Here is a 13,550-nt window from a genome sequence, read left to right as displayed (position 1 = left end):
ACAGCCCCTCTTATACACACACACACTGCTACAGCCCCCCTCATATACACACACACTGCTACAGCCCCCCTCACACACACACACACACGCACTGCTACAGCCCCTCTCATACACACACACACTGCTCCAGCCCCCCTCACACACACACACACTGCTACAGCCCCCCTCACACACACACACACACACACTGCTACAGCCCCCCTCACACACACACACACACACACACACTGCTACAGCCCCCCTCACACACACACACCCACTGCTACAGCCCCCCTCACACACACACACTGCTACAGCCCCCCTCTCACACACACACTGCTACAGCCCCCCTCATACACACACACTGCTACAGCCCCCCTCACACACACACACTGCTACAGCCCCCCTCACACACACACACACACGCACTGCTACAGCCCCTCTCATACACACACCCTGCTACAGCCCCTCTCATACACACACCCTGCTACAGCCCCTCTCACACACACACACTGCTACAGCCCCCCTCACACACACACACTGCTACAGCCCCCCTCACACACACACACACTACTACAGCCCCCCTCATACACACACACTGCTACAGCCCCCCTCATACACACACACACTGCTACAGCCCCCCTCATACACACACACTGCTACAGCCCCTCTCATACACACACACTGCTACAGCCCCCCTCATACACACACACTGCTACAGCCCCCCTCATACACACACACTGCTACAGCCCCCCTCATACACACACACTGCTACAGCCCCCCTCATACACACACACTGCTACAGCCCCCCTCATACACACACACTGCTACAGCCCCTCTCATACACACACACGGCTACAGCCCCTCTCACACACACACACACTGCTACAGCCCCCCTCACACACACACACTGCTACAGCCCCCCTCACACACACACACACACACACTGCTACAGCCCCACTCACACACACACACTGCTACAGCCCCCCTCATACACACACACTGCTACAGCCCCCCTCATACACACACACTGCTACAGCCCCCCTCATGCACACACACTGCTACAGCCCCCCTCATACACACACACTGCTACAGCCCCTCTCACACACACACACTGCTACAGCCCCTCTCACACACACACACACTGCTACAGCCCCCCTCATACACACACTGCTACAGCCCCTCTCATACACACACACTGCTACAGCCCCCATGACACACACTGCTGCAGCCCCCCTGACACACACTGCTGCAGCCCCCCTCACACACACACTCTGCTACAGCCCCCCTCACACACACACACTGCTACAGCCCCTCTCACACACACACACTGCTACAGCCCTCTCATACACACTGCTACAGCCCTCTCATACACACTGCTACAGCCCCTCTCATACACACACACTGCTACAGCCCCCCTCCCCCACACTGCTACAGCCCCCCTCATACACACACACTGCTACAGCCCCCCTCATACACACACACTGCTACAGCCCCTCTCACTCACACACACTGCTACAGCCCCTCTTATACACACACACACTGCTACAGCCCCCCTCATATACACACACACTGCTACAGCCCCCCTCACACACACACACTGCTACAGCCCCCCTCATACACACACACACTGCTCCAGCCCCCCTCACACACACACACACTGCTACAGCCCCCCTCACACACACACACACACACTGCTACAGCCCCCCTCACACACACACACACACACACACACACTGCTACAGCCCCCCTCACACACACACACCCACTGCTACAGCCCCCCTCACACACACACTCTGCTACAGCCCCCCTCACACACACTGCTACAGCCCCTCTCACACACACACACTGCTACAGCCCCCCTCTCACACACACACTGCTACAGCCCCCCTCTCACACACACACTGCTACAGCCCCCCTCATACACACACACTGCTACAGCCCCCCTCATACACACACACTGCTACAGCCCCTCTCTCTCACACACACTGCTACAGCCCCTCTTATACGCACACACACTGCTACAGCCCCCCTCATACACACACACACTGCTACAGCCCCCCTCACACACACACACTGCTACAGCCCCACTCACGCACACACACACTGCTCCAGCCCCCCTCACACACACACACACTGCTACAGCCCCCCTCACACACACACACACACACACACACTGCTACAGCCCCCCTCACACACACACACACACACACACACTGCTACAGCCCCCCTCACACACACACACACACACAGCTACAGCCCCCCTCACACACACACACTGCTACAGCCCCCCTCACACACACACACGCACTGCTACAGCCCCTCTCACACACACACACACACACACACTGCTACAGCCCCTCTCACACACACACACACTGCTACAGCCCCTCATTCTGCAGTCATGAAGTTTTCGGTGGTATCACACCTAACCCAGACCTTCTCCATAACCCGTGCCTCAGTCGTTGTGTTGTGCTGGGACTCTGGCTCAATGTTGTCCCCCTCTGTTTCTGTGTAACCCCCTACCTCCATAAACTGCTGTCCCTAACTTGCACCATGTTGTTTCTCCCTCCCCCTTCCAACCCTCTGGTCGCTGATATACAGGCTCTTCGTCTGACAGGAATTCGTTTTGTTTAAGACTTGGGGGGGAAAGTCAAAGGATTGGCCCAGTTAAAAATCACACGTCACCAGGTTCTTGCCCAACAGGTTTAATTGAAAGCTAGCACCTGGTGTTGTGTGATTTTTTTTAACTTTGTACACCCCAGTCCAACACCGACCTCTCCAAATCATGATTGGCACAGGATATGTTGAACTTTGACGGACACCATTAACACAACGGGATGAATTGCCTTCTGTGTTGTTAACTGCTCAATGATTGTTTTCATATCCTTCCATGGGCTTGCCCCCCCCACTCCCTCCAATCTCTCCTTGTAAAAACCTTTGAGATATCGGCGCTCCCTCAGTTCTGTGCACCCCCAATATTAATTGCTGCAAGTTGTGCCAAGGTATGGAGCAAAGGGATGCCTTAGCCTTTAAGCTTTCCTTTCTTTAGAACATTCATTGAAACTCATTGCCTAAGCTTTTGGTGACCACTTAGGCAGTTTGGTCATCTTCATGACAGTACAGATGGAAGACAATATAACCAATGCATGCCAGCTTTCGACAACGTTCCCAATGAAGGGCTTATGCCTGAAACATCGCTTTTCCTACTCCTTGGATGCTGCCTAACTTGCTGTGCTTTTCCAACATCACACTCTTGACAGCTTTCTACAACAATCCAGTCAGTCACATTGCTCTGCTTTTTCCTAGCAGTCCTGCAACTTTATTTCCCCTCGAGTAGCTGTCTAATTTTTGTTCTGATTTCTTCATTGCCACTCATTAGGCAGAGTGTTCCAGGACATTACCTCTTGCTGCCTGAAAATAAGCACATTCTTCCTATGCTTCTGATCAAATTATGAAATCTCTGTTCCCTGGTCCTTACCTTACCAGCTAATGGCATCAGGTTTTCTTTCTCTAAACCAGTTATGATCTTCTATACCAATTCCCGCCATCTCCTTTACTGCAAGGAGAACAATTACAGCTTTGCCAAACTAATCTTGAAAACTAAATTCCCTCGAGCCTGGAAGCATTCTGGTAAATCTCCTCTGTGTCCTCTCAAAGATCCTCAAATCCATTCCAAAGTGTGGTGAGTTGAACTGGATGAAATATTCTGGTGTGGACTAAGTAGGTCTTCATAATGGCTCTGTATAACTTCCTTGTTTTGTACTCAGTACCTCTCTGAAGCCCAAGGTGCCATGTACTTTGTAGATTTGGATGTGAATACAGAAGGTATGATTAGTAAGTTTGCAGATGAAACCAAAATTGGTGAAGTAGTGGATAGTGAAGACAGTTATCTCGGACTACTGCAGCATCTTGATCAGGTGAGCCAATAGATCAAGAAGTGACAGATTGAGATTAATTTAGGTGCATGTGAGGTGTTGCATTTTGGTAAGGCAAATTAAGGTAGGACTTGCGCAATTACTGGTAAGGCCCTGGGGAGTGTTGCTGAACAAAGGAGCCCTGGGGTGCAGGTTCACAGTTCCTTGACATTGGAGTGACAGGTAGACAAGATAGTGAAGAGGGCATTTGGTGTGTTTACCTTTATTGGTCAGTGCATTGAGTAAAAGAGTTAGAGTATTACGTTGTGACCTGGAGGAGCCGGTGTTGGACTGCGGTGGACAAAGTTAAAAATCACACGACACCAGGTTATAGTCCAACAGGTTTATTTGGAAGCCATAGCTTTTGGAGCACTGCTCCTTTGTCTGGTGGTTGTTGTGGGTGTACAGGTACTTTGGTTCGGCCATTTTTGGAATACTGCATTCAATTCTGGTCTCCCTCTTATAGGAAAAATGTTGTGAAACTTGAAAGGGTACAGAATAGATTTACAAGGATGTTGCCAGGATTGGAGGATTTGAGGGAGAGGTTGAATAGGCCGGGGCTATTTTCTTGAGAGAGAGTCGGAGGCTGAGGGGTGATCTTGTAGAGGTTTATAAAAACATGAGGGGCATGGTTAGGGTGAAACAGCCAAGGTCTTTTTCCGAGGATATAGGTTTAAGGTGAGAGGGAAAAGATTGAAAAGAGAACTTAGGGGCAACATTTTCATGTAAGGGGTGACGTGTGTATGGAATGCACTGCCAGAGGAAGTGGTGGAGGCTGATACAATTACAACATTTAAAAGGCATCTGGATGGGTACATGAATAGGAAGGGTTTAGAGGGATATGGACCAAATGCTGACAAAGGGACTAGATTCATTTAGGTTGTTGGTCAGTGTGGATGAGTTGGACCGAAGGGTGTGTTTCTGTGCTGCACAACCATGACTCTATAGCTATTCCCTCAATATGTCCTACCACCTTCAAAGATCTACGTGCATGAATCTCAGAGTCTCCCTATGCCTGCACATTCCACAGAACTGTACTATTAAGCTGGTGTTGCTTCTCCCTCTCCTTACTCCTGAAATGCATTATTTCACCCATCTCTTTTCTCAATTCTATCTCACTTGTCTGCCCATTCTGTTGGCTTTTTGTGTTCTGTTGCAGATGAATGATATCCTCTTTAATGGTGCCATCAGTAAAGTTTGAAAGTTTACTTCAAGTTAACTACATCAGAATTATTCATTAGTATCAAAAGTTGCACTGATCCTTGGGGAACACCACTGCCAATCATCTTGTCATCTGAAAAGCAGTTGTGTTCTCTACAATTAATTTTCATCCAAAATGACACCGTTAAGTCTCAGTGAGTCTTCAGTTTTGTCAATAGTCTTTTATGTGTTACTTTATCAAAAGCTTCCTTAAAATCCATGTGTATATCATCCCCTCTATCTCCTTCATTAATCTTCTCTGCTACTTCATCAAAACCATTTAGATGAATCAAACAATTCATAAATTAACTCAAATGTCTCCCAAGTGCCTGATGAGTTTTTACTTCCCTGATTATTGTTTCTAAAACCTTAACGACCAATGAGGTGAAATCAACTGACTTAAGAAAGTCTTTGCACCTTGTCTTGTTACTTTCCAAATCTCTGGCACCTCTCCTGTATCTTCGGAAGAATGGAAGATTATGGCAAGTCCTTCCACTATCTTAACCCTAACTATTTCTAGCAATATGGAATGCTAGCCAAGCAGTCTAAACACAGCACACTGTTTGGTACATCCTGCCTTTCAATTTACGCTATGCATGTTACTCCTACCATCTCTACTTCTGCCAATATTTTATTAATGACCTCTTTCTTCGTAAATATCAATACAAAATATTCTAATCTTACCCTATGCCTCTTCACAGAGAGTCCTCCTTTGGCCCCATCGGCCCCTCCTTCCTGCTTACACAAAACCTATAGAAAATCTGTGAATTCTCTTTGATGATATCTGTTGATCTATTCTTATAGTCTCTCTCGATTAGTCTTATTTTCATCTTCACCGCCCATTCCACCTATTGTAATGGCATTGCACTTGAAGAAATTAGCTGACGTACATCATACTTCATTACATCATATTCTTGATCACCCTTGTCATTCAAATTTTTTTTTGTTTTTTGATTCCCTAGGCTTTCATCTTATTGGAAAGCAGATAGCCTGTTCCTTAAGTCTTTTGTGAATGATTACCCTTTATTCTTTCACAGATTCATGGGGACTTTACCATATTTTGGTAAAGCTGCCATGAATCTCCACTGTATAGTTCTTGCACATCTGTGATTTTATGGCAGATTTCCTCTATATTCCCTCTTTCCATCATTGTTTAGAGGCCAATGGGATATGAACATATACAATGAACACACCCTTTTTGCATCTCAACTCCAATCAAACACATTTTGTCCTTGCTTCTGCAAGGATGGTCTCTCTTTTTCAACATTGCAATGTCAACTGGCACCCCACCTATTTTTATTCATTCCCAAACATCTATGAAGATTTTGTTTCTCATAATGCAAACAACTATGTTTTTATATTTTAAATTATGTTTCAATTAATGCCACTACATCATATCCCCACACAGCTATTGTGTAGAACCTCACATTTTCCCATATGCAATGAACATATAGAATGAACACACCCTTTTTGCTTCTCAACTGTAACCAAACTGTCCTTGCTCCTGCAAGGATGTCCTCTCTTTTTCACCATTACACTGTCAACTCTCATCAGTACCGGCACCCCACCTCTTTTTATTCATTCCCAAATATCTATGAGCATTTTGTTTCTCAGAATACAAGCCACCAAGTTTTTGTGTTTTAAATTATGTTTCCATAAAGTATTTTTTCCACACCCATTGAAACTGTATGTGTCATTTTGCAGACTCTGTCATCCTCACCACTGGGGTCGGGAGTCCAGAACTAGAGGGCATAGGTTTAGGGTGAGAGGGGAAAGATATAAAAGAAACCTAAGGGGCAACATTTTCACGCAGAGGGTGGTACGTGTATGGAATGAGCTGCCGGAGGAAGTGGTGGAGGCTAGTACAATTGTAACATTTAAAAGGCATTTGGATGGGTATATGAATAGGAAGGGTTTGGAGGGATATGGACTAGATTGGGTCGGGATATCTGGTTGGCAAGGACGAGTTGGACCGAAGGGTCTGCTTCCGTGCTGTACACCTCTATGTCTCGCCTTCCCATCTATTAAGTCATTAATAAATTTATTATAAATAATTGTGGCCCAGCACTGATCCTTGTGGCATTTCACTAGTTACAAGTTGCCATCCTGAAAATACTTCCTTTTGAGCCTGTACTTTCTCCGCTCCCTCCCTAGTTTGATGATAGGATTTCAATACTACTTCGTACTATATTGTTGGTTCCAACATGTACCAGAAGTCCTGGCTCACACCCTTCTCCCTGCAGAATATATTAAATCTTAATTGCTAATATTATTATGAAGCATCTTGTGTGGGTAAGTGTGCTGTTGCAGTCTTGTTATCATTACATCATCATGGTACACTGCACTATTTGCAATTTTCAGTGATGCTGTGGACATGAACATCAATGAAGTGTTGGCTTTCTGAGAACTTCAGAATTGCAGATTGCTGATATGATGCAAGGAACAATACAGCATAGGAACTGGCCCATCAGCCCCCCTACAATCCTGTGCCAACACATCTTGCTGCCCCAGCACTGATCCTTGTGGAGCACCACTAGTCACAACCCTCAATTTCAAGAAGCACCCTACCACTACCCTCTGTCTCCTATGACTATGCCATTCTGTATCCATCTTGCCAGTTCACCCCGATACCAAATGACTTCATGTTTTCTATCAGTCTGCCATGTTGGACCTTGTCAGAGGTCCATTGAATGAATGGCTATAATGGGATTTCTGAAAGGAAAGCTGAGCTGATATTCTGAAAATATATTTGGAGAACGATTCCTTTGCATGTAAACAGTGATGCAAATCATTTCATTGTCAAGTGATATCAAGATTGTTTAGCAACTTGTTTGGATCCTTTAAATAGGATATGAGATGGGTTTTAGCACCAAGGTAGTGAGGAAAAATTAAATGCTTGCCAAATAAGTTTTAATGGAGAATAAGATTCTTTTAAAAGCAGATTTCCCAGTGGATTAATATGCTGTTATTCACAAGAAACCTTTTAAAACAGCATATTTTTTCCACACTGCAAGTAAATCTCTCTATGCTGATTCTGAAATTAATTTCATTTTGGTCTTCTTCTGTCCCAGTGTCCAGACTTCTAATGATGAAATTGAATGGATATCAGTAAAAAGGCAAAGGCTGGGTAAGTTTGTATTTATAGGATAACATTTTTCAGTTGAACAGAAGGAATTGTATGACTGTCCTGCAATGTGTGCTTACATTATTCTGTCCAATTCCCTGAGCCAGTGGTAAATAGAAAGCATTGATCCCTTACGATCAGGAATTGATTTAGATCTCAAGGTTCTGCCACTGTAGAGCAGAGGTTGGAGAGTTTTATGAAGAAAATCATGGAAAATGGTGGCTACAAAACAGAAACTAGCCTGGAGTCTTTCATTCATCGCTGCAGCAACGTTGCCTAGGAATCCTCTCTGTTGCTTGTGATTTTTTTTCCTTGGCAAATCATGTGGTAGAAGTAAACCTCCTGAAGTTGTGTCAAACAACAAAATGGTTTTCTGTTGTGCTCTAATAATTAAAAAAAAATATCTTATCAAGTCAAATGAGTTTACTTGAGAGTGTTAAAGTAAAATTAAGCAGAAGAGAGATGTTTGAATGCAGACAGAAAGCACAGACAAAATTGGGAAGAAGTTCCAGAAAGCAGAGCAATGTGGTGCCTGATGGTCATGTTGAAGAGGAAGAAGGAGGCTCTAAAATACAAGGTTGGAGGAGATGATTAGGGTTTATAGGGCACAAGAGGGGATGTGAACCTGGAAATACATTTGTTCAAGAACGTGAAGCTTGATTATCAATGTTGGGATATGTCGGAAGAGAAGATTTTGAACTGTATAATGTACATTTGCAGAACTTGTGGAAGCAGGTCGACCATGTTGAACAGACCATACTCATATATTTAATTTGGCAGTAAAAGACTTAGAGAGATTTACAAGAGCTTATTGTAAATAGTGTTGCTGAACAAAGAGACCTTGGAGTGCAGGTTCATAACTCCTTGAAAGTCACAGGTAGATGGGATAGTGAGGAAAGCGTTTGGTATGCTTTCCTTTTTTGGTCAGAGTATTGAGTACAGGAGTTGGGAGGTCATGTTGTGGTTGTACAGGACATTAGTTAGAAATATTGCGTGCAATTCTGGTCTCCTTCCTATCAGAAGGATATTGTGAAACTTGCAAGGGTTCGGAAAAGATTTACAAGGATGTTGCCAGGGTTGGAGGATTTGAGCTATAGGGAGAGGCTGAACAGGCTGGGGCTGTTTTCCCTGGAGTGTCGGAGGCTGAAGTATAATCATCAGAAGAACAGAAGTTTCTTTAAATCAATAAAAAAGACATACGACTGCCCATAACCAGTATACGTGTGGTCCATGAACTCCACAGCACCACAGAATGAACAGTCGGGTTGGGAGTCTGTGAATTCCATTCGCAGGACCTGTGTATGCATCACCTCTATCCCTGCTACCCGTGGAAAGTGGTTCCAGATATAGAGCCCTCCACTGGAATCCACAACTCTCCAGCCAGAGAATGGAACATCAAGGCATAGCTGGGTGGTAGTTGAAGAAGAAGTGGATGGTGCGCAGTAATTTACAAAATTATGAGGGGCATGGATAGGGTGAATAGGTAAAGTCTTTTCCCTGGTCGGGGAGTGCAGAACTAGAGAGCGTAGGTTTAGGGTGAGAGGGGAAAGATATAAAAGAGACCTACGGGGCAACTTTTACACACAGAGGGTGGTGGGTGTATGGAATGAGCTGCCAGAGGAAGTGGGGGAGGCTGGTGCAACTGCAACATTTAAGAGGCATTTGGATGGGTAGATAAATAGGAAAGGTTTGGAGTGATATGGGCCAGGTGCTGGCTGGTCAGCATGAACGGGTTGGACCGAAGGGTCTGTTTCCATGCTGTACATCTCTATGACTATGACTCTATGATAGTTTAGCACAAGCTCTAGTTTCCACCTTTCTCTTCTGAATCCTTTTCCTTTCCAGAATCCAGCCCCAACCTGCTATGCCTAGCTCCATTTTTCAGTAAACCTGTCACCAAATACCCAATGAAACAGCTAAACACTTAATAAGCACTGCCAACCAGGGACAATGCAATCATAAAAAGGAGGAAGGCTAAGGAAAGAGAGAGAAGTTAAAGCAAAAAACAGTTTGAAGGGGAGATATTGCAACTGAACCCCATTTGGACCCTCTTCCCTTTAAATGCTCCAAGGGCTGGCAAACATTGCGTGCTCCCTGTTCAAGGACATCAGACACAAACGTAGCTGTAGAAGGGGCAAACACTTGGCTTGAACCCCGACCATGGACAGTTGCCTGGATCTGTTGACAACTACCTTAGCCAGACTTTCTGACCTGCAACAAACCCTGCCCAACCAGGTGCCCATAGATCCGGAGTGTAGGACTGAAGTATAATCATCAGAAGAACAGAAGTTTCTTTAAATCAATAAAAAAGACATACGACTGCCCATAACCAGTATACGTGTGGTCCATGAACTCCACAGCACCACAGAATGAACAGTCGGGTTGGGAGTCTGTGAATTCCATTCGCAGGACCTGTGTATGCATCACCTCTATCCCTGCTACCCGTGGAAAGTGGTTCCAGATATAGAGCCCTCCACTGGAATCCACAACTCTCCAGCCAGAGAATGGAACATCAAGGCATAGCTGGGTGGTAGTTGAAGAAGAAGAAGTGGATGGTGCGCAGTAACAGCCTGCACAGTCAGGTAGAAGGTGTCGGGCTTTTCCATGAGGCCTCTCAAAAGTTTGAGCTTTTTTGTGCTCTGTTCACAGATGCTATTGCATACTGTGATAATTTTTTTTCACAGTAAGCATATTTGGAGATATTATTATACATCTCTGGAGGAGGTGGGACTTTAACCAAGCTCTTTTTCTTTGTTTTTCCTGTTCAGAGATGTTATTATACATTTCTGGACAAGTTTTTCTACACCACCAAATCACACATTATAAAAAGAACAATTATCAAGTATTACACACCAGACTCATTGCAACAAGTGTGGTGGATAGGAAAGAGAATGGAACTAAATTAAAACTTGGCTTTTTTTTAAAATAAATCAACCAGTTTAGATATGTTATAACACCTCTGGAGTAGGTGGGATTTATTAAAAAGTCCAGTGAGCACCTTCTGCTCTCAATTATTTGTGAAGCTCCTCCAATTCACCCCGAGGTGCTCATGTGGTGCCTTTACCTCTGGATGAGGAGGCCCAGGTTCACATCCCACCTGCTCTTAGATGTGTGTTATCACATTTCTGATGAGAAAAGTGTCTTCCAGTTTATCCTTTAAAGGGTCTTCATTTCTAATATTGTCATGTCACTCCAGAGTGTACCATTGTGATGGGTAAGAATCTGTCACATTACAATACAGCTGTTATTATAAATTGCAAATTTGTTTCCTAGCATTTTAATTGGCAGGAAACTGATAATTAAATTAAATTAGGGCATTTAGAATGACATTAAAATTATTTGCTGTCACAGCAAAATTGGGCTTGAGGGTGCTGAATTACAGGTAGAGTGTAGTTGATCACATAGAGTCATGCATCACAGATCCAGACTCTTCGGTCCAATCTGTCCATGCCGAACATAATCCCAATCTAAACTAGTTCCACCTGCCTGCTCCTGGCCCATATCCCTCTAAACCTTTCCTCTTTGTATACTTATCCAAATGTCCTTTAATTGTGCCCACATCTACCTCTTCTTCAAGACGTTCATTCCACGTGTGAACCACCCTCTGTGTAAAGAATTTGCACCGCATGTCTTTTTTAAATCTCTCTCCTCTCACCTTAAAAACAAATATGCCTCCTACTCTTGAAATCCCCAATCCTAGGATAAAGACATCTATTATTAACCGTATCTATACCCATCATGATTTTATAAACTTCTATAAGGTCACCTCTCAACCTCTTACACTCCAGTGTAAAAGGTCCCTGTCATTCTTTATACTTAAACTTTCCATACCTGGCAACATTATAGTAAATCTGTTTGAACCCTCTCTAGCTTAATATCCTTCCTAAAACTGGACGACCATAACTGGACAGAGAAAAAAAAAATTCTACAAAAATATGCTTTGTTGAAAAAAATTTGCAAAACATTTCAATTTGAATATTTTCCAGAAAATTCAACTTGCCCTCAAATAACATGTGCCCTCACAAAACAGTTTTACTCAACACAAGTTTAGTAGACTTCCTGTTTACAAAGCAGATTCCGATATAGACCCCTGGAAGAAAATTGCCCGGTTTGAAGAAGATGCTGAACTGATCTGACACTGTACTAGGAAGAGGTTGGCTCCAGGCTGCTATCATACACCTTCTTGCAACTAGGGAGGGGTTAGCTGGGATCTTGCAGTAGACCATTAACCCTATGTCTCCAGCCAAAGATTATGGAGGAGACAATCAAAGGAAAACTGAAGTAAATTGACATTTGCTGGAAGAAAACAAATTGTTCTTTTTTTCCTAGGTGAATTTGTGAACACAGTTAAGAAGTCTGTATCTGAGTTTGTCACCTATGTAAGGTCAGTGGCACCATTTGGTCACAAGGTCATGCAAGTGGACTCCAAATCCACCAAACAGAAGAAGCCAGACCAACCAGTGAAACAGGTCAGTGCTAACATTAGTCAAAGCTGAGCAGGTGAAAATAGTCAGACAAAGATAATAACTAATATTCGATCATTTCCGATATTTTGTTTGTTGACACACCAGTAATTCTTAGTGTGTAGATTGCCCCGTGGTGTGAAATAGAGTGATTGTCCTTGTGAGCTTTGTTACTCCAAGCTACAAATGATTAAAAACAAAGTTTAATATGTTTTAATGACTATTTTGACATGTTTAAAAGCCCCACAGAGATGGCTGCTATAATTTTGAGATTGGACTTAGAAGTAACTTTGCAAACGTTATCTTGGATAAGCAAGGCCTCCGGTAACTCCTGATAGGACTGCAGTTGTGTTATGAACTGCCACAGAAAATGACTGTTTCCAAGAAGCCCTACACAATAACAACAAAATTGCAAGTTACTCCTCTCCTAATAGAAGATGAATTCAAATTAATTTCTACTTAATGTCTGGTATGGTCTGTACACAGTTGCATATTTGTAATGCAAGCCTTTGTCTTAATGACACCTATTTAATTTGTTTGTTGCATCTCATGAAATGTGGCTCCCCATAGTGCTGAATGGAACTGCATTTTAATCATACAATTTAAAATTCGCAGTAAGATCAAGGGTCAACTCTGATTCTTTCATCAGCTACTGACACTATCAAAACCTCTAACTCAGAGTCATGGAGTTTTATAGCATGGAAACAGACCTTTCGATCCAACTCATCCACGCCAACCAGATATCCTAAACTGATTTAGTCTCATTTGCCAGCATTTGGCCGATATCCCTCTAATCCTTTCTGTAATGATTGGGACAAGGTTGACCTTATTACTACGATGTTCTTGTTTGGGGTTGTTAACCTGGAC

The 13,550-nt window shown here is 44.0% G+C and overlaps 1 protein-coding gene across 1 annotated transcript in view; it reads left to right on the top strand.

The window, feature by feature from the left end:
• Nucleotides 1-13,550, top strand: part of senp2 (SUMO specific peptidase 2) — a 138,626-nt gene that overhangs the window by 17,737 nt on the left and 107,339 nt on the right. Inside the window, exons 2-3 of the mRNA XM_060827688.1 lie at nucleotides 8,168-8,223; nucleotides 12,550-12,689. Of these exons, the coding sequence (XP_060683671.1) occupies nucleotides 8,168-8,223; nucleotides 12,550-12,689 (196 nt within the window). The remainder of the gene's footprint in view (nucleotides 1-8,167; nucleotides 8,224-12,549; nucleotides 12,690-13,550) is intronic.

This window comes from Hemiscyllium ocellatum, chromosome 7 (assembly GCF_020745735.1).
Source record: "Hemiscyllium ocellatum isolate sHemOce1 chromosome 7, sHemOce1.pat.X.cur, whole genome shotgun sequence".
In the NCBI taxonomy this organism is placed as follows: domain Eukaryota; kingdom Metazoa; phylum Chordata; class Chondrichthyes; order Orectolobiformes; family Hemiscylliidae; genus Hemiscyllium; species Hemiscyllium ocellatum.
The sequence above is the reverse complement of the archived record's forward strand: the minus strand, read 5'-3'. Positions and strand labels throughout refer to the sequence as shown.